The sequence below is a fragment of the Hypomesus nipponensis genome, chromosome 1 (assembly GCF_054491055.1).
Source record: "Hypomesus nipponensis isolate SF chromosome 1, ASM5449105v1, whole genome shotgun sequence".
Taxonomy (NCBI): Eukaryota; Metazoa; Chordata; class Actinopteri; order Osmeriformes; family Osmeridae; genus Hypomesus; species Hypomesus nipponensis.
This window is the reverse complement of record NC_140361.1, coordinates 19,041,601-19,062,955: the sequence shown is the minus strand read 5'-3', so window position 1 is coordinate 19,062,955 and position 21,355 is coordinate 19,041,601. Positions and strand designations below refer to the sequence as shown.

Sequence of the window (21,355 nt, the reverse complement as noted above, 5' to 3'; positions counted from 1 at the left end):
CCTTTACACGGTTCCTGCATATTTGCTGCACCATCAGTGGAGTTGCCCACACACATGCCAATGTCAATGCCAAGTTTGTCTAATGTGTTCTTTAGTAGCTATGTCCGATATTTGGTAACCCTTCCTTTTACAGTCCCTTAAGTACTAGGTATTTACATTGAAAGTAAAAGGTATGTTTTGTGTTTTATTGGGTATTACTGATTGGTACCAAGGTGGTAATTACCTAGATAATTCGAAGTAATTACCCATTAACTATTTACTAACGTGCTGGTTATTACTGGGTAATTTTCACTTGTCCTAATTGGGTAAAGACAGAAGACAAAACTTAGTATTTAGCTGGAAACTTACAAATATTACTATTTAAATACCGCTGGTAGTAAGTTGGTATCTACAGGAGATATATATGGTAAATTATAATGTGTTATTTATGGAGGACCGAACCTGCCATATTTACAAATGAATGAATGAATAAATAAATGTCCACATCCATGCATTTAGACAGAAATAAACGAATATATATATTAATTAATGCACAATTGTCAATCAATAGTTACATATATTTTACATTTATGTATTTATTTATTTTGTATTCATTTATGTATTGATTTATTCATTCATTTATATATATATTCATTTATTTATTCATTTATTTATTCATTCATTCATTAATTCATTCATTCATTGTTCCCAATATGATAATGAGAGGAGGCCAGTAGGCGTGGAAACTGATGTTCAGACATTGCAATCAATCCAGAGCCATAGATTCAATCTAGCTAACGCCTGGGACACACTGGCTGCGAAGCGCCCTGGAGCGCCACAATATACTACGAATGGCGCGATGCTGTTCACACTAGACGCGCATTTCTCCACGCCGGTCACCAAGCCTTTCACCTTCTCTGAGATTTTCTTTTCTACATGTAAAGCTGACATGTACATAAACATGGCATAGGCTACAGGCTATTTAGGCAACTTGTTGCTCCAACAATAACCGTCGCAACGGCATCCCATTCCCAACATAACGTGGCAACGTTTGGCTTTTGTTGCCGTATAGTCTTTGTAAAATATGTGCTATGGGGCATACAACTCCATTTAGGACTAAGCTACTTTTCATCTTCGATGATTAACTTTGTGTCGTCAATCTTCACAAATTTATCTTCTGCTTGATTGGGGGCTATATGCCAGATTGTCTATCTTACACACTGTCTTATATCTTACACACAGGACAAATATGTTGGTTTGACAATCAACAATCAGGATTTTTTATTTTAAAATGTTTACGTTTTTATCGGGGTAAACACATGGTTGGCCGGTCAGCGTAGTGAAGTTGGGTGTTAAGTGATAGCCCACAACTAACGTAGTAAAATCTTTATAACATGTTTGTTTATCCAAATATCATATATGGTGAATTAAATCTTTGTTTTCAACAAGGTCGGCCAGCCTGTCCATGTAGGCTATGTTGTCCATGACAGCAAGGATGGATGTAAGGCTACATAATCGAATACAAAGCGTGGAAAACGATTAGCCAATGGTGTGTCAAATACCGCCTACCTATTTTGATTGACACATCTCATTAACATATTGAGAAGAAGAAATACAGGAATGAATGAATAAATGAATGAATAAATGAATGAATAACTGAATGAACACATGAATTAATAAATGAATGAATACATGAATGAATAAATAAATGAATACACAAATAAATACATAAATACATGTAAATTATAAGGTAATATTGATTGACAATTGTGCATTAATTAGTACATGTATTAATGTATTTGTCTAAATGCATGGATGTGGACATTTATTTATTCATTCATTCATTTTTAAATATGGCAGGTTTGGTCCTCCATAGTTATTGGGTAAATACCACTGCTACTAAGTAGGTAAAGATGGCCAAGCTCCAGCAGAATTACGAAAAAAATACTCTACTATTACCCTGCAGTTACCATGGTTAATGTCGGTAACAGTCCACGTCTAATGAGAATATAACATAGTACTTTACAATAAAATACCTTTTCAGATAGATTTATCGATGATGGCCTCATTTACTTGGCTGGTATAGCACTACCTACCTCCGCGGGAAGAGTTTTCCTCTACAATCATGGTAAATCTTCTTGGATACTGGGTATGTTCTTGCGCATGTTTGGACTATTTACTCAGTAAGTAATCTGAAACTGGACTGTAAAAGGAAGCCGTATTTGTTACCATGGTGTTACCGGGCTCTTACCGTATTCTTTGTAAGCGAATACCATTTTGTCAATGTTACCCTTAGTATGAATTTGTAATATAAGTTCCAAGGCGATACCAGGTAAAACATGGCTATGTTCTCAGTAAGTAATCTGAAACTGGACTGTAAAAGGAAGCTGTGTTTGTTTCCATGGTGTTACCAGGCTCTTACCATATCCTTTTTAACTGTTCGTTCCCTTTTCATGCAATAAACACAAACTTGGATTATGTTTCAAAGGAAAACGTGACACTTCACTCTGTAAATTGTAACATTATTGACCAAACATGAACAAATGCAAAAGTTAAATCTATACAAACCTCCATATAAAAACTCAAAATTCAATAACTTCATACCATAGAACAAGTCAGTATTAGTTTGGCCCCTATGGTTTGTCTTTCTACAACTCCTGTAACATAAAACATAATCTACAAATATCTAAGATTCTACCTATTTTATTTTAGAATACAGAATAATCGATTGCCACATTTATCTGAGTGTATCCTGTGTGGTAGCCAAGGATGCTGAGGTAGTTTTGGTTCTTTAGAAGTGGTTGCACACTGGGCATCGTTTTTTCCTTGCCAGCAGCCTCCCTTTGGAGCCTTCTTGTTAAGCTTTTACCGCTTTGAGCCGTCCTCTGAAGTAATATTTTTGTAAATGTTAAACTACCAAAACAGATATTCAATGAGTCTAAGTTGTATTAGCACTCAGGAGCTTCGTTTTCTTAGCGAGAAAAACTGTGGACGCAGATATCAAGCATCGTGAGACTAAAATGGCAAGCAAAGATTTAAATGGCTAATTTTGGCCTCAAAATATGTTCTTGACCAATCATCGTTCTACTGGTAGGTAATGGACGATAATAGACCGATGGTTCATCCAATCACCTGCCAACTAATATATGGGAAGTTCCGGGTTTTATTCTGAAAAGTTTCTGTCATCAATGAGTGGTTTCGACAGTTGGTTGGTTTTGTGAGCTAGCTAACTCCAGCAGCAGTCTTGCATTACTAGGTAAGTCACAAAATAACACACAGCCTAATTACATCATTTATTTGTCAAGAAAAAGTATAGAAATGCATATTAAATGATTGCATTTTGATATTGTGCTAATAACATGTATTTTGAAAATAAAGTTAGGCTATAGCTATTGTTAGCACATTGCCTGACGAAAGGGGTCCCATTATCGTCCACCTAGCTCTCGACGCTCGTTAGCAATGTTACCAAAATGTCGTTATAATACAAATTAAAAACGTTATGTCACAACATTGTACTTTAATATATAGATACACACCTATATTATAACATTCCGGTTTTGAAATCCAATCAGGATATGCCTAGAAATGTTACTTTCCTGATTTTAGCAGTTAGTTAGGGGGTCCCATTATCGTCCACCCAACCACTTTCAATGGAGAAATGTCAGTTTGACGCTGCGGAAGGCAGATGCTACACATACGGTTTAAGAAGGTATTTACATACTCAAATCTCAAAGTAAGAAGCTGTAATTTGGTGTGCAGCAATATAAGATGTATACATATCGATGAGTTACTTTCTTTCGTTGCTGCTGCATATCTTCTTTAAAGAAATTAACGGAAGAAACGGTTGTGGACGATAATGGGGCCCCGAACGTTGGAGATTTAGAGTGGACGATAATAGGGCCCTTTACACTACCTCAGTCGATATTGCCTGGTTGCTCGTCCACGTTGCTAACATGTTCATTTTCTTTTTATGATCTGTCTTGTAGTTCACAGTCCAGAGGATGATATCCACCGCTATCGTGTTATCGGCGCACCAGGAGCATGACCCTCTGCCGAAAACTAAATGTCGACAAGAGCACATACTAGCTTTGACTGCCATCATTGGGGCAATTGTGATTTAACCTTTGTATTTGTTCATGTCATGCCATGGAAACAGTGCTCTAATTTAAAATAATGTTACAATTTACAGAGTGAAGTGTCATGTTTTTCTTAGTAACCTAATCCAAGTTTGTGTTTATTGCATGGAAAAGGGAATGAACAGTTGAAAAGAATATGGTAAGAGACTGGTAACGCCATGGAAACAAACACGGCTTTCTTTTACAGTCAAGTTTCAGATTATTTACTGAGTACATAGCCATGTTTTACCTGGTATCGCCTTGGAACTTAAAGTACAAATTCATACTAAGGGTATCATTGACAAAGTGGTATTCGCTCACAAAGAATATGGTAAGAACCTGGTAACACCATGGAAACAAACACTGCTTCCTTTTACAGTCCAGTTTCAGATTAGTTACTGAGTAAATAGTCCAAACATGCGCAAGAACATACCCAGTATCCAAGATTTACCATGATAGTAGAGGAAAACTCTTCCTGCGGAGGTAGGTAGTGCTATACCAGCCAAGTAAATGAGGCCATCATCGATAAATGTATCTGAAAAAGTATTTTATTGGAAAGTACTATGTTATATTCTCATTAGACGTGGACTGTTACCGACATTAACCTTAGGTAACTGCAGGGTAATAGTAGAGTATTTTTTTCGTAATTCTGCTGGAGCTTGGCCGTCTTTACCTACTTAGTAGCAGTGGTATTTACGCAATAACACGTTTTAATTTACCATATATATCTCCTGTAGATACCAACTTACTACCAGCGGTATTTAAATAGTAATATTTGTAAGTTTCCAGGTAAATACTAAGTTTTGTCTTCTGTCTCTACCTAATAAGGACCAGTGAAAATTACCCAGTAATAACCAGCACGTTAGTTAATAGTTAATGGGTAAATACTTTGAATTATCTCTGTATTCACCACCTTGGTACCAATCGGTAATACCCAATAATACAGAAAAAATACCCAGTAATGACCAGCACGTTGGTATTTAGTTAATGGGTAAATACTTCGAATTATCTTGGTATTTACCACCTTGGTACCAATCGGTAATACCCAATAATACAGAAAAAATACCCAGTAATGACCAGCACGTTGGTATTTAGTTAATGGGTAAATACTTCGAATTATCTTGGTATTTACCACCTTGGTACCAATCGGTAATACCCAATAAAACACAAAACATACCTTTTACTTTAATGCGGCCTACTGTCCAATCTTAGACATGTCTGGTTTCGGGAAAGTCTTGGGTCTCGGAAAATATCCTAATTTCTTGGATTGGACGTATAGTTTTGCGTCTAGGTTAACTTGTTTGAGGTGTGGATTTCAGCTAAATTTGTGATTCTCTCTGCCCAGCTTCTTAGCGATCACAGCTGCGCCATCACCGTGGCAACCAAACAGACACGCACCATGAAAGCAGAATTGGGTGACGTTTTGGAAACTGCCAAAAGAGTTGTATTTCTGACCGCACAGACACAAAGGATATCAATGGTTTCGGCAGAGTCTTGGGTCTCGGAATATAACCTTATTTTTTGGATTGGACGTACAGTTTTGCGTCTAGGTTAACTTGTTTGAGGTGTGGATTCTAGCTACATGTCTCATAATCGAGCTAGCGCGATGGCTCTCCATAACTAAAAACGGTTAGACTTTTTTTCCACATTCGACCAAACAAGATATGTACATTGAGCTTAAAGTGTACATAATCTAGCTAGATCGTTTTTTTTTTGCAAGTTTTACAGAAATCTGCAAAAATCGAGACTCGACTGTCATAGCTGACAGCCAAACAGCCAAACCAGGCCTGGGGTAAGTGTTTGCTGCAGCTGGTGTTAATCCTATGAACAAACACTAAGTAACTGGAAAACTTTAACTGTTATTTGACGATATTGAACACATATGTAAACTAACTTGTCTTTACTCTAAATATCTTCTCCGTTTTCAATTTGAAGTTGTACATCTAGCTTATGTAGGAAATCTTCCATTGCATCCTCTAGCTTCACGCCTTCGGTTATTATTCAAGCCTACGGTGTGAATACATACCACTTTGACACACTTGCAAGAAATGATCCGCAGGTTAGATGTAGCATGATCTTGTTATTTACGTATAAAAAACTCACCAGTGACAACAACAACATCGGCAACCCTGCACTATGAATTATAATTTTGATGTCATCTTAAAGTGTCTGAACAGGACTGGGTGTGCAAGCACGCATGATTAGTTTCTCCTCTGTTTTGAGATTCTAGGTTAGAAATGTTGGCAGTCTGTTGCCAATGACCAGCGGTTGCTACGTTTTTCCTGCAAGTTCCAGTCATTCCAGTGTTGTCCTCTTACCTTCAAATTCGTTCAACCCAGACTTCAGCAACTGGTTTTTTGCTCAATTTTCACATTTTCCTGCAGCTCATCTTTCTGAAATGTTCCCCTTTTTGTTTTGCATTTTTTTCTTCTTCTTTTCTTCTTTTTTCTGCCTTCATCTTGCTCCAGGTCCTTTCAAAAATACATTTCACAGCAGTATCTTCCAACTGCCAGTACCTTTGCATGTTTTTCCCTCTTTTCTGTACTTTTCTGCCTTCATCTTGCTGCAGGTCCTTTCTAAAATAAATTTTAGGCCCTTTGAAACTCCAGCAATTTTTTTTGTTGCAAAATGTTCACATTTGTATGAATTGTTTCTCTTCTTTCTGATTTTTTTCACTTTGTTTAGCATTTTTCTTCTCTTTTCTGTAGTTTTATGCCTTCGTCCAGCTCCAGCCCCTATTTAAAATACCTTTCGGTCGCTTTGAAGCTTCAGCTTATAAATTTCTTTCAGCTTTTTTAGCATTGTCAGCTATCCCCATTCAGGTTTTCAGTTTCTCACTGCTGTTTCGCAGGAACAGCTTTTTCTAGTTGTGAGAATGCTGTTAAGCATTCTCACAACTAGTATTTTTAAACTGCCGGTAGAGACTCATTTTTTGGATTGGACGTATAGTTTTGCGTCTAGGTTAACTTGTTTGAGGTGTGGAATCCAGCTAAATTCGTGTTTCTCTGCCCAGCTCGTTAGCGAGCACAGCTGCTCCATTGCCGTGGCAACCAAACAAACACACACCAGGAAACCAAAAGGAACACGTTTTCAAGATTGCAGGTAGAGTCTATTTCTGACTGTACAGACATATAAAGAATATCTCTGGTTTCGGCAGAGTCTTGGGTCTCGGAAAATATCCCAATTTTTTGGGATTGGACGTACAGTTTTGCGTTTAGGTTAACTTGTTTGAGGTGTGGATTCTAGCTAAATGTGTCATTCTCTCTGCTCAGCTCGTTAGCGAGTACAGCTGCTCGGCATTGCAGTGGCAACCAAACAGACACGCACCATGAAAGCAGAATTGGGTAACGTTTTGGAAACTGCAAAAAGAATTGTATTTCTTACCGCACAGACACATAAAGGATATCAATGGTTTCGGCAGAGTCTTGGGTCTCGGAAAATATCCGCTTTTTAGGGGATTGGACGTGTAGTTTTGCGTGTAGTTTAACTTGTTTGAGGTATGGATGCTAGGCAAATTTCTGTTATTCTCGACGAACCAATAAAGTTCATCATTCATCAAACCCAATTATTAGCAATTGTCGGTTCATGCCAATAATACAATTACTCCGTTTACATGTGTAATTAGTTATGCGATTACTCAATAAACACGTCTACATGATTCTTTTTTATTAATCGTTGTATGCTTCACGGACGAAACTTGCACCATCATCCTTCTGCAACAAAGTGTCGCCATGTCTTCTTGTATCGGCCCTACTGCTGTATGTTTGAATCCTACTAAGAAAGCCGAGTAAATGCACTCAATGTTAGGCTACATCTGCTACTGCTATTACTATCTCAACTATATTTTCAGCTGTTAAAACGATAATATTCTTGTTATGACTAGCTAGCCTACTTCTTCTCTGTTTAACAGTTCAGCTTTCAGCTTCTCCCTCATTGTAGGCTATTTTAGCTCTTAGCTTTGTTAGATCATGCAGTTCAGCTTCCACACTGCCTCTTTTGTGTGACTCACACATTTTTGAAATTCATTACAGCTTTCAGCTTGCTGGTATTTTCTCATTTCTGTAACCTGTGGTTTTAAACCAGTGTAGCTCACTGCAACGCTGTTGCAATGTACTGTAGCATAGTCTCTAGAAGAACGCTAGTACTGTAGCGTTAACTAAAAAAAACATCTCCACAGCTGTTAACAGCAGTCGTAGGATGTCAAACGGCGGCTCATGTTCGGCACTACCCCTTACTTCAAAAGTATTTCAATAGGTGAACCTATCTGACTATTGACTACTAACCTGAACTTCATTGCCACAGCCTTAACTTTGTCAATCTGTTCATGAAAATAATTCATTTCAGCCTAGACCGTACAACGGAAGTAACGTTAAATCGAATTAAACCAACGCAATCGCTACCAAGACAGTAGTACAGTAGTAGTAGCCTACAATTTACCAAGGCAGCTTCTCCACACAGCAAGTCCATATTGCATTTTGCCTTGTTACTGACAATGATCGCTACCACTGACATTTTTATGAATGAGTGATTTCCCCCTAACTAAATGTCAAGTTTATTCACGTTTTTGGGGGCATATTTTCATGGTACTATTTTAATCGCGATTCCATCTGAGATAGCTACTGCTGCTGGTAACGTCGTTGTTAAAATAAGCTTCAAAGGGGGTTCTTTATTAATGAATGAATGCAATATGAGTAGGCTAAATGCCATAAAATATCACGAGAAGGGAAAAACTTGCTATGACATTTAAGTCATAGAGATTAGGTCAATTTTTACACCGGTCTGCCAAATGTTTTCGTTTTACATTGTGATATGAAACACGTTTGTGAAATGTAGCTAACTAGCTAAATATGATAGCTCTATAGCTACTGCGCTAATATTATTAGAGCTAAGCTAGTAGATCTACTTTCGGAAACAGTGGTCTGCTATTTCACAGAGGCGTTAGCTCTAGCTGTTACCCCAGCACATCTGCTAATATATGCAGTGTTACCAAGTGTTAGACCTAGCTACAGCTAACTTGCTACCTTGTAATGTTAGTCTTCCGTTCCAGACCTCTTCTGGGAGGTACTGTACAAATCGTCCAGCCACCAGCTAGTGCCGTAGTGGTAGCCAGTTCGCTAAAGAAAATCTAGCTAGTCTAGTCAACTTTGTTGTCTTTGGTAGAATACAAAGTGATTATTTAAAGTCAAGTAGCTAAGTGAAATGTTCGGTTTACACATAACAACAGACCAGGATGGTTTACAAAGATGCCATTTCCATTCATACGTCTGAGCTTGCTTTTAAATAACAGAAAACATTAATATATGGAGTTTAGATGGTTTTATGAATCAATAAGTCCTACACCAGCTTGCGATCTACTTGGGTCTGAGTCGGGACCCACCACTTGAGAAACACGGTCCTACACATAATTAGACTAACTGTAATATTGACGTCCCATAGCCTACAATTGACCCTTTAAATATAGCAAAGATGGGTGTTGATTTTTTAATCCTTAATGTATTGTGTAAAATTAGCTACATATGCTGATGTCTTTCTAACCCGGTGCAACAGGTGCCCTGAGAGGATTAAGGAGTTGAAGAAGCTGATGCTGTGTCTTCCTCTTGTTGGGCAACCAACAAGTTGTTTATCTGATTACAATTTAATAAGTTACCTAGCGCTGCATCTTCATGAGCTACATTTGGCCTCCTTCTCTTCCAACCAACCAGTATCACATCTCCTCCACCTGAGTGATGCATGTAATTTTTACAAACTTATAAACAAGGGAACACAATGGTCAGAACTGCAGTCATACACTTAAATGCTTTTTTAAATATGTAAACACCAGAAGACTAGGGGCAGCTGGGGTAGCCGCAAGCACACCCTCACAATTTCCCCAGAAATTGTATGCTCTCTAGTTATAAATGTTCTTGCATGGGTATCATATTGTGGTGATTTACTCCTTTACTACACCCACTTCTGAACAAACAATGCATATTGGTTTGTCATGTACTGTCCTATACTGCTCTTTCTTACATTAAATAACTTTAATTCATATTGTTTACTCTGTTATCCTCTCTACCTGTCCCTTTAGGCATGGCTTTCTCATTGCAAATTTCGGCCTCATCATTTTCAGTGGGGGACTGGCTTATCTGCTGCTCAGAAGGTACAAAAAAATTATTAAGAGGTAATTTTACTGCATACACAGATCAAGCTTGAGTTTTGTTATCAATATTTGCATAATATTTGCAAAGTCTATGAATCGCCATATATTGGGTGATACAAAAAGTCTAATATGTTTATGAAATTCAATATTTGGCTAGCGAATAAGTTGACAACGCTACAACGATATTCAGTGGCGGTTCTAGCACATTATGCGCCCAGGGCAAGTTTATCACTTGCACCCCCCCCCCCCCCCACCAGGGAGGACGAAATCATGTACCGCCCCCTACCCCGTCGGCCGCCCCGCGACAGCGCCCTCAGAACGACCACCGATACTACCTGGCTGCGACAAACGAAAACGAAACTGCTGCACGGCAAGCAGGGGTGCTTGCAGCTGCCTGAAGGGGGCGCCAATATGCCAATTCCCCACAAACTGAAATGATCGATAAGAGAAAACCGCACAGAGATTTCTATTTTTAATGCTCGTGCGCCCCCCACGTGACATGAGAAAATGCCGCCCCGGGCGGCTGCCCGGTCTGCCCGTGCCCAAAACCGCCCCTGACGATATTAGTTTTTTTTATTAATTACGTTGCTAATGCTAATCATTAGGCCTATATCTCTCTTTACCAGTTTCCACATTTGGCAGCATCTTCCACCAGTGCCTTTCTTTTTAGACCTGGCTTTTTCAGCCCCTCCTGGCCTCTTCCTCTCATCCATCCTCCGCGTATCCTCCCTGACTCGTATCGTTACGGCCCAGCTATCGGTAGTCTGAGAACTTTTTAAGACGGGTTAGACCGGCCCAACCAGCTCTATTTAGGAGGGGAGAACTCCTTCACATGGTACAACCCATGCAGAGGCTGAGGTGTCAGAATGCAGAACGTGTGTAGCCTAATTTAAGAGAAGATAGAATAACGTGACAAATGTCAACAACAAAAAATCCTCAACCGGCCCAAAAGTAAAGCGGCCCACTCTCCCAATCCTCCCGATTATGCTGGGGACACACTACAGGATAATCGGGCCGATTTCGACTTCCTACAATCCTAGGTAACGTCCCGATTATCTTGATGGTTCTACAGATTATTTTATCAGATGTTCCCTTGGTATGAGGTGTGTCAAGCGTGACCGAATCTGCTCGGAAGGACGTCGGAGGCGCCCCGATCGCGAATCCTAAATATTCAACATATTGAATATTTGCAATCAGAAATGATGCTGATGTCTGGGGGGAAGACAAACGCCTAGTTTATCACGTGAAAAAAAACAATACCCAATCAGAAAGCAAGCTGAGAGAAGACAAGCATAACAAACGGAGACACGGCGCAGCACAAAGTTAAATGGAATTGATTTGTGGCAACAGCAAACCGTTTTATTTTTTTCCGTTAATTTTCTGTGAAAATCATTGCAAAGACTATCATCGCAATTTCTTCCTGCATATCGTCCGCCACGCTTATTCTTAAGTCTCGAGAGGTTTTGCGAGATTTCTTGTGTTAACAGTCGGGACACCAGTTGGAAATCTGTTTGTGTGTGACGTGCTGTCTTTGTCAATCATGGCACACCACACACTGTAGGAGCAAAACGGCTAAATCTATGATTTTTTTGTCTTCATGTGTGTGGTCTCTCACAGTTTGAAGATCTTATAAGGTCAAAAAAATCGTTTTGTGTGTCCCCAGCATTACCCACCCCGGGCCTGGTCTTTATTCAAATTAGATGGCGAGTTTTTGAAAGCCATTAGCTGTGGTACTTGGGTGCGCAGAACTTGCAGCACATTCAAAAGTTGTTTTTTCACCAACCATTTAAAAAAATTCTTCCAGGTACGGCCAGGGATGTAGAAGGGTTGTCTGGTCTTCCTGGCTACCAACCTCCTCGCTGGTGCTTGGTTGGGACATTTTGCTAGAGTTCTCTTGACTCTCTGCGACGGACATCTTAGGCTACATACGTCTGCTATTTCCTTGCCGGAGTGTGACATGATTTGCGTCATGTGCAGGAACGATGGTTTGCGTACAAACCAATAGGGTGTCGGAATGGTATATGTTTATACTTCTCATCCAACCACAATCAAATTCACTCTATCCGGATGGTGCGACTTATCTGGATAGGTTATTTTTGGGTGTGTTTTTATGAACGATAACAAACCGGAATAAAAACAAGCCAAACTGAAATTGGAGTACCGAGACTTTTTAAAATGTAAGCAGTAGAAAGTAAAGATAATTGCGTGAAAATGTAAGGAGTAGAAGTAGAAAGTCGTCTGAAAAATAATTACTTTAGTAAAGTATAGATACCCAAAATTTCTACTTAAGTAAGGTAACGAAGTATTTGTGCTTCGTTACTTGACACCTCTGAACGTAACTATGGCTAACGTTCTTTCCTCTCCGAAGCATTGGTGTGAGCTATGTTTCTGATTTGTAAGGATGTAATCATTGACTGTACCATTTCTGTCGAACTTCATAATCTAAATTGTTCACACTATCCTTATTTAGGCTACTTTAATTCATTATTTGTAAAATATATTTTGACGTGTGCATGTTCTCTGTTGTTACAATCTGCTCTACTCTTGAACAAATTCAGAATTGAAAACTGACTGAGATTGATTATTACATATTAAATTATAGGTTTCCTTGGTTCCTAAAACAATTTCAAGGTGGTGCCTCGATGATTCAATACTTGACTACAGATCATATCTATTCTAAAACAACCACACCGACAGCAGTCTAAATTCATTATTGAATACGATTTCAGATTTTACCAGAAAATGTCTACCTTGGTGCCACCATACATTCATGGATAATTGTATGCTTTGAATATATTCACCACTACTGATAATTTGTCAATATGAATTATTGTAAAGCAGGGTGTGGGTGTTAAGAATAAGAGATACTTAATTACAATAAAGTAAATTATTGTAAATGATCAAGGCATCACCTTGATGTTACATTGTGGTAAATCAAGGACAACATATTTCATATGTAAGAATCAGTCTTCTGAAATAATGATTTGTGTTTAATAATTTGAGACAATCTTTTCGGTCTTTTGCGATCCGCACACAAAGCTCTGGATTCGCGCACATAAGCAAAATTACGTAATTGGAAGGAGGATTCCATGCGTGTATTGGTCGATCCACAAATACAGATTCAACACTTCTTGTTTGGTGATGGACTTGACACTAAACCGAGAGATACTTTGCAAGTCTGTATCCTCTTCTGTCGGCTCCATCCTTGATAGTAGATCTGCGTCGATGTTGTTCCTGCCTGGTCTGTAGATGATATCAAAGTTATAGACTGACAAATCAAACAGCCAATATTGTCCAGTAGCGTTGAGTTTTGCAGATGTATAATCCTGGCACTTTTCAACAATTGCCCACTTGAGAGACAAGAACTCTAACAATTGGATTGGGTAGTTCTTTTCCGAAGAACTCAGCGTTTGGCTGGCGTAAGTCTCAAGCCTTCTGGGAACTCTTCAGAATCAGAAATGAATTTATTCGCCATGAAAGTTTGCACAAACAAGGAATTTGCTTTGGCAGGAAAGTGCATACAATAAACATATAGGAACCTAAAATTTAAATATGTGGACTATCTTTACTAAGGGTACAAAGTCAAGCAGTACTAAGTGGAATTAGAATTAAATAAAATATAAAATGTCTGTAATTTATAATATAACAATTAGTGGTGGGCCGTTATCTGCGTTAACGTGCTGCGTTAACGTGAGACTCTTATCGAGCAATAAAAAAATATCGCTGTTAATCTATTCTCAAAGTTGGGTTGGGAGCTGGGTCTATACTACACAAGCTATGATGACTTTCACCTTGATATTTTAGCGTGGATGTATAGCTAGCCAAATTGCACTGTAGGGGGCGAGAACGAGTCTTCGAACCTGTGTGTATGCCTTGTGTATGAAATTATCACATCAAACGTGATGTGCTAACATGGATGCAGCTATAAAGCCGCCTGGTTTGCTTCAGGGAAAATGTATTTTTAAGAAGCTTCCCAATGGAAACTTCGACAAGACTAAGGTTGTTTGCACCATGTGCTATGCGGAATTAGTTTACTGTAGGAGTTCTTCCAGTCTCAAATACCACCTAAACGCAAATCATCCCTTAGCTAATGCGGAAGATGCCGGGCCAAGCACTGATGTAGCGCAGGGGAAGAGTCGTCGGCAAACTACGATGTTCGAGTGCAACCGAGGCATCTCCGGCAGCACAGCTCTATCAGCCAAGCTAACTAATCTAATAAACAGTTAATAAACACAAGTATGCTACATCTTATTGAACAACAAATATTACAAAAAATACAAATGTACAAGATACAATTTTGTAATGCAGTGCAAAATGCCATGTTTTTTTATCAAAGTCATTAGAGTCAGTGTGGACCCTTGGCCTTGTTGAAGAGGCCAACAGCGGAAGGGAAGAAACTGTTTTTGTGGCGTGAGGTATTGGTCCTGATGGACTGCAGCCTTCTGCCGGAGGGGAGTGAATGAAACAGCGAGTGTCCAGGGTGGGACCTGATGATGGTATTGAAGGCAGAGCTGAAGTCCACAAACAGGATCCTGGCGTAGGATGCTGGGGAGTCCAGGTGCTGTAGAGCCTGTTGGCTCTGTAGGCAAACTGCAGGGGGTCCAGTAAAGGGTCTGTGATGGATTTAAGCTGTGTCAATACCAGGCGCTCAAAATACTTCATTACCACAGAGGTCAGGGCGACGGGTCTTTAGTCATTATGTCCAGTTGTCCTGGGCTTTTTGGGCACAGGGATGATGGTGGAGGACTTGGCACATGGCATGTCTCCAGGGAGGTGTTAAAGATGTAGGTGAACACCGGAGACAGCTGGTCAGCACAGTTCTTGAGGGTGGCAGGGGAGACAGCGTCCGTCCCAACTGCTTTGCGTGGGTTCTGCCTCTTGAAAAGTCTGTTAACTTCCCTCTCGTGAATGGAGTGTCGTCACTGAGTTGATGGGGAGCGGGGGGGAGGAAAGGGATAGCTCAGGGAAGTCAAATTGTCTTTCAAAACGACAGTAGAACTCATTCAGGTCGTTGGCCAGACGAGAGTCGTTAGTGGAGTGGGGGGCTCTGGCCTTGAAGTTGGTAATCTGCCTGAGCCCTCTCCAGACAGAAGCAGAGTCATTAGCAGAGAACTGGCGCTTCAGTCTCTCTGAGTACAGTAGTTTAGCCTCTCTCACCGCCTTGCTAAACTTGTTCTTCGACTCCTTGAATCTGTCTTTGTCCCCACTCCTAAACGCGGCCTCTTTATCCAACCTCAGTCTTTTGAGTTTAGCTGCAAACCAGGGTTTGTCGTTGTTGTACCTCACTCTGGTGACATTGCCTTTGTCAAAGTCGCCTAACACAATAACCAAGGAATCCGGATTTTCATGCTCCACACACAATATCTGGTTGGCTAGCACACATTGAGCCTCGTTGTGATGAAGAAAGTGTTTTGTCCGTCTCTTCATAAACGGAGTGAGTTCAGTTGAGTTCTGGATTTTAATAAGTATTTATCAATCTGCAGATTGGGAGAGAAAACCAGACCTCTGACAATAAATGACAACACAACACCAGGCTTAGGTCTCAAACAAGTCTCTCTCCCCTCTGAAGGCGGAGGACCATCTTTTATAGGGCACAAGAATGTAAACATAGATAGTGACAGTCAGGCAGTAATGACGTTACAACAGTCTCAGAGAAAGAGATACAGCTCCCAACACATGACCACTCAAACTACAGAGTTCATATTTGGAGCTCTCCTTGTAGTCATGACAAGGACCATTTAGCCAGTACTTTCTCCTGATCTCAAACATCTATTAACCCTGACACATATACACAATCTACTCTTTTTAATAGCAAGCTTACATGAGAACATACGAATTAGTATCCAATGACTAGTTCTCTTGATTAGTGAATAATGTAAGCACACAGGAAATCTAAATTTCTTCCACAGTTGGCCCTAGCCTTAGGGGGCATGTAGACGCAGATTAGTATGAATGAAGCAAACTCACGTGGCGAGTAAAAAGGTTTGCAGTTAATAAAAAATGATTCCAGATCAGGATAACCGTGCTGCAGAATCACTGTCACATCTTCACACCAGCCACCGTTAATAAAAAAACAAATACCATCGCCTTTCTTTTGCCAGAAAGCAGGGAGTCACGATCCGCTCTCAGCAGTTTGAACCCTGCTAGCTGTAGCGCAGAGTCCGGGATCAATTCACTCAGCCATGTCTCCGTAAAGATTAAAATCTTCTGATATTCCTCGGTTCCTCAAAACAGTGTAGATTGGCCATGCTTTTAACCCTTCAGCTGGGAACACTTTCAGGGGGCACATCTAAATCAGTAATTTTTCCTTACCATGAGTTCACCTGGTGTCTTAACGTCCTTCCTCTCACATGCACTTGACTAAGGCACTGTATATAGTCTGTAGAGCATCTTCAATTTCTGCTATTTGTGTCCTCAGGGACCACTGTCAATAGGCAATGACTCTCATTGTGATCTGTGTCTGTTATGCACCAAAAGAAGAGCAGGAAAGAATGGCGTTGTCCACATGCGTAGACGTCGATGCTTTGTAGGCTATTCTACCCAACGGAATCGGCAAGATGTCCGGGCAGCTCCGATCGTCTGTCGTCCGCTTTATTATACACTCCAATTTGTTGCATCCACGTCGGCAAACAACTAACTTTATAACCTTGTGTTGGCTTTGTTAGCAAAACAGTGGCCAGTAGCAGTACTTAGCTTTCCAGCTAAGTACTGCTACAAGTCCATTCACTGTCCTACAGTAATGAAAATAATTACGGTTAAACAAGCGAGCGTACATACAGACTAGGGATGGAGATTTGAACTGATTTCACTATTCGAATAGTATCCGAAATTATTTTAGAATATCCGGATAATCTATTTTATTAATGTGGTTCCGTTATGTAATTAGCCTGACGTGACGCAAAGCATACAGTAAACACATGAACCACCACACATTCTGGCAATAATTGGGACTGTTAAACTATTAGATTAAATAAGGGTTGAATAAAGAAAACAAATGAAAGATCAATTTATTAACATGGCGAAAAGACAATGAACTTAAAAAAACGCTGCGCCTTCAGACTCTTAATTTGGCGGAGAAGCGATTAGCCTATTATTATGTGAAATAAAAAGTAGGCTACATTGGACTAAATTATACACATTGGGTAGGCTATCCTCCATAAAAACGAAAGACACACGGAGAAATATTGCATATTAACTTGGATATTAACTTGGAACCGGAATCCTATAGGATACGGTGCGCCACCACACATTGCGAACATAAACAGACGATTACGCTAGCTCTACATGGCTACTGGTAAGAAAATAAATAAGCCACAACTGCATCAGCCATACGCATTTTTATTCAGGAGAATTAGCATGTAAACATGCTCAGGGGAGAGGCTAGTACGGAGTCGATTTACTAGCAGGCCGGCGTAGAAAAGACTGCAGGAACTGAGGTTGTTGCGTGGTACTGCTTAGCCAGGACACTATGCTTCTTGTAGCGCCAAATGAAATGAAAGGAGACTCGCAGCAGAACCAGGCGTAGCCTACCTTTTTTGATGGTTTTCATCATTTTCTAACATCACAACTATTAGAATTCACAACATGACGCGACGGTTTTTCAATAAAACCTTTTTTTTTTTTATCAAACTACGCTCATAAGTATTCGAAAAAAGTATTTGAATACTAACTTACTTTAGGATATCCGGATATTCGATTAACCACGCCCATCCCTAATACAGACAGAAGGAAACAAAATGTTACACTTCTGTACAGTGTTCTCAAACTTGCTCGTACCGCTTTCAACCAAAAACAATATATGTTTTTCTCTTTACGTCTCCACGTCTCCACTCTTCCTGTTTCTTGCCTCAACTAATCAAAAACAAACATTCAGATAAATCATTCTCCCTGGTTACTAATATGAATTCTCACAATAAAATATTTCCCCCCCAAAATTTCCAAACATTAACTTTATATAGATAGATACTTTATTAATCCCGTGGGGAAATTCAGGCATGTCTCATACCAACAACAACCAGAGACAAAATATGTACAGACAACACTATCAGTGCCGCCGCTCCCATAACGCACACTACGCGCCGTGCGTAGGGCACCAAGTTCTGAGGGGGCACCAAAAATTTGCCAACTGAAAAATCATCATAGTTATTATAATTATAATGACGATATTATTTCAGTAGACCTATATAAATATTACGCACCTTTTAGACATGTTTATCACAAATCAGGCAAAACAAGAGATATATTTAATTGCTCAAAAAACGTTACGATGGTGCCCCCCCCCCACCCCCACCCCACAAAAAACAAATACACACTCAACTCTCCAAGCTCGCCGTGGGTGCCCTTTTCTATCTCAGTGGCCTGACGAACTTTGACAGTAGGCTAGGTAAACTTTTCGAAAATTGCCTCAAAAAGACAACAGGAGTCAGGGGCAGAAAAATAAATAAACTGCAAGATGATACCCGTGCATCACTTTCAGGTAAGTCCATGTTTAATTATTGTTAAATACGGGAAATATGCTGCTAATTTATAGTTAGCCTATGCATACACCTCGAACTAGCTGACGTTATTGCTAATTTTAGCACACTCAAATATGTTAGGTGCAAACTAAATTTAGATTTTACTGTTAAACATTATCTATGCATTTGAAATAACTGAAGCCAGCTAGATGTTACTTTACTGTACATTCTATGATGCTTTTATATTCGATTGATCAAATAGTTTTTAAATGAGTAATAAAGGTGGAGAGCTCCTTGACTGCATGCTTTCAGTTTTAAATGTTTATAATTTATTTGGAAAAACATGCTAAGAAACGTAAGAGTGGGGCTGATAAATTAAGAGACAAAAATACATCATGCACTTAAATAAAGCCCCCAAAATAATGCGCGCTCGCATTAACTCCGTAACCAGCATCATATCAAACACAGAACGTGGATGCATTGACAGGGCAGCTGTGGTGGTGGTGGTGGGGGCATCATAAAGGAATTATGCGTAGGGCACCCAAATGGTTAGCGGCGGCACTGAACACTATACAATACAAACAGACACAACACAACAAAGCCATGTACAGAGTAGATAAGATAAAAACGTGAAACCAATTCAGTCATCCAAACAAATCAAATAATGCCGGCAGTGTCCGCTGCTCCGGCTGGCCCGCAAAAAAACACGTCCAACCGGCCAAGCGAGACCACGAAAAAACATTCATGCAGGTAGATCAGCACACCATCCCAACACAGACAAACCCACCACAACAGAACAAAAACAAACTCAAGAAAAAGTTGAGAAAACAGCAGAAAAACAAACGAAAAACGAAGAGCTGCTGAGACAGCTGCCACCCACAGCGGCGCTACGTATTTATATACGTATTTATCACCATTGAAATGTAACCCTTTATTTAAAATTGGCCATCTCCATAAATGTATTTATTAGTGATGTCAGTTTAACGCGTTATTAACGGCGTTAACGCAAACCGAAATTAACGGCGTAACGTTTTTTAGCGTGCGATTAACGCTCGTTTTGGCCTGGCAAACATATTCGTTTTTTTCACCTGCTGTTGCAACAACTACCGACGTTAAAAAAACTACAACACCACACCGGATCAAGCTAGACCGGAAACAAAACAACACACACGCCACACACACTTGTTTGGCTTGCGAGCCGGCTAAAGAGTAGTAGAGTCTGTTTACGGATATTAGACATTCTCTGGTAGTAGGCTAACGTTACGTTTTGAGTGAATGGCGAGCGTGAGATGCCGAAATGGATGCTAATAAGATTCTGAATGGGAAGTTTACTTTTATAAAGTTGCCAAATGGTTCCATTGACAAGACCAGTTATCTGTGTGTTTTGTCGTTGTAAACTGAGCTATCATTGCAGCACGTCCAGTCTGAAATACCACTTGATGGCCAAGCACACAGCTGATGCGAATTCTCAGCCCCCTCGTCAAAGCCAGGTGATTGCAATGTTGTTTTCAATAAAAACAATATTTGCATGAAGCAATCCGAACCACTTTTCCATGTTGATTAAAATTTGAAAAAAGAATGGGACAAAAAGAAATCAAGGGACATTTAGAATAGATCAAATGTGCAATTAATCGCGAGTTAACTATGCCATTAATGCGATTAAATATTTTAATCGTTTGACAGCACTAGTATTTATTACAACCAAATATTTTAGTAGCTATACTTTCCACTGGGTTACAGCAATAACACCATGTTTTGAGTTATGGCATTCACAACGGTGTTTAACTCCTTTGTTCCAAGTTTTATTGTCAGGTTTTATTGTCAGCATTGCACAGTCAGTCGGTGAACAAGTTTAAGAAAGTTTATTGCTTGCGGCCGGCCCACAAGGAGACAAAAACATCACACGCCATTGTGCTACAAAGTTTGTCTGCTAGCATGTTGTGCTAGCTACTTATTTAAGCAGCCACGCTCTTTACAGTCATTGGTTAAGACAAAGGCATGCAAATGTCCCATGGCTCTTCTTCATTGGCTCCTTGCATAGACCTGGCTCGCATGTTTGAGTGTGTGCGACATCAACCCTGATTGAAACACAACAACTGAATCTCCTGATGTCGTAAAAGCTCCTTCACAAAGTGGTCAAGCAGAAGGTCTCCAGACCTTGCACCCCATCTTTGTCATTGTCAAACAACATCTAGAGTCTAGAGCCTAGAGTCTAGTTTGGGGGGCTCTGTTATCTGCTGACAAAGACTACTAAGCATCTGTATTATTCAGTATAAAAATCACATTCTTAATTTTCCGACAGGTGCACAGAACAACACAAGGTCAGATTGGGCACTGAAATTCGTGGAACAAGACAACGCAAGCAACCTAGCATAACATAACATATAAGTCCTAAGAACATAGATTACATCTATGATAAGCTCAAATAAAATGGAATTAAAAAAAAAATTATAGTAATAAACATCCTAATGTACAAAAAAAGTATGCAATATACAATAATACACATTATACACAAATACACAATGACCTATCCTAACCTTATACACCTATACTGACCTAAAACAAGACCTATACTGTGTAAAGTGACTAGAGAGAAATGTATCAATGTCCATTCAGAAGCCTGATGACCCTTGGATAGAAACTATTGTCCAGTCTGGTTGTGCAAG

At 39.7% G+C, this 21,355-nt stretch overlaps 1 protein-coding gene and 1 long non-coding RNA gene across 5 annotated transcripts in view; both read left to right on the top strand.

Moving 5' to 3' along the window:
• The window catches only part of zdhhc15b (zDHHC palmitoyltransferase 15b), a 123,800-nt gene that overhangs the window by 57,117 nt on the left and 45,328 nt on the right, over positions 1–21,355 (top strand). For 3 of the 4 annotated variants that reach the window (XR_014754788.1, XM_084697397.1, XM_084697399.1), the window contains one exon: positions 10,162–10,233. The exons of the other annotated variant lie outside the window; for it this stretch is intronic. Coding sequence is in view for 2 of the 3 variants with exons in the window: in XM_084697397.1 (XP_084553523.1) it covers positions 10,162–10,233 (72 nt within the window). In the remaining variant the exon portion in view is untranslated. The remainder of the gene's footprint in view (positions 1–10,161; positions 10,234–21,355) is intronic. 4 annotated transcript variants of the gene reach the window in all.
• On the top strand, positions 478–4,167 carry LOC146302894 (uncharacterized). The gene is made up of 2 exons (XR_014754834.1): positions 478–3,235; positions 3,966–4,167. It is a non-coding gene; the product is annotated as an uncharacterized LOC146302894 (long non-coding RNA).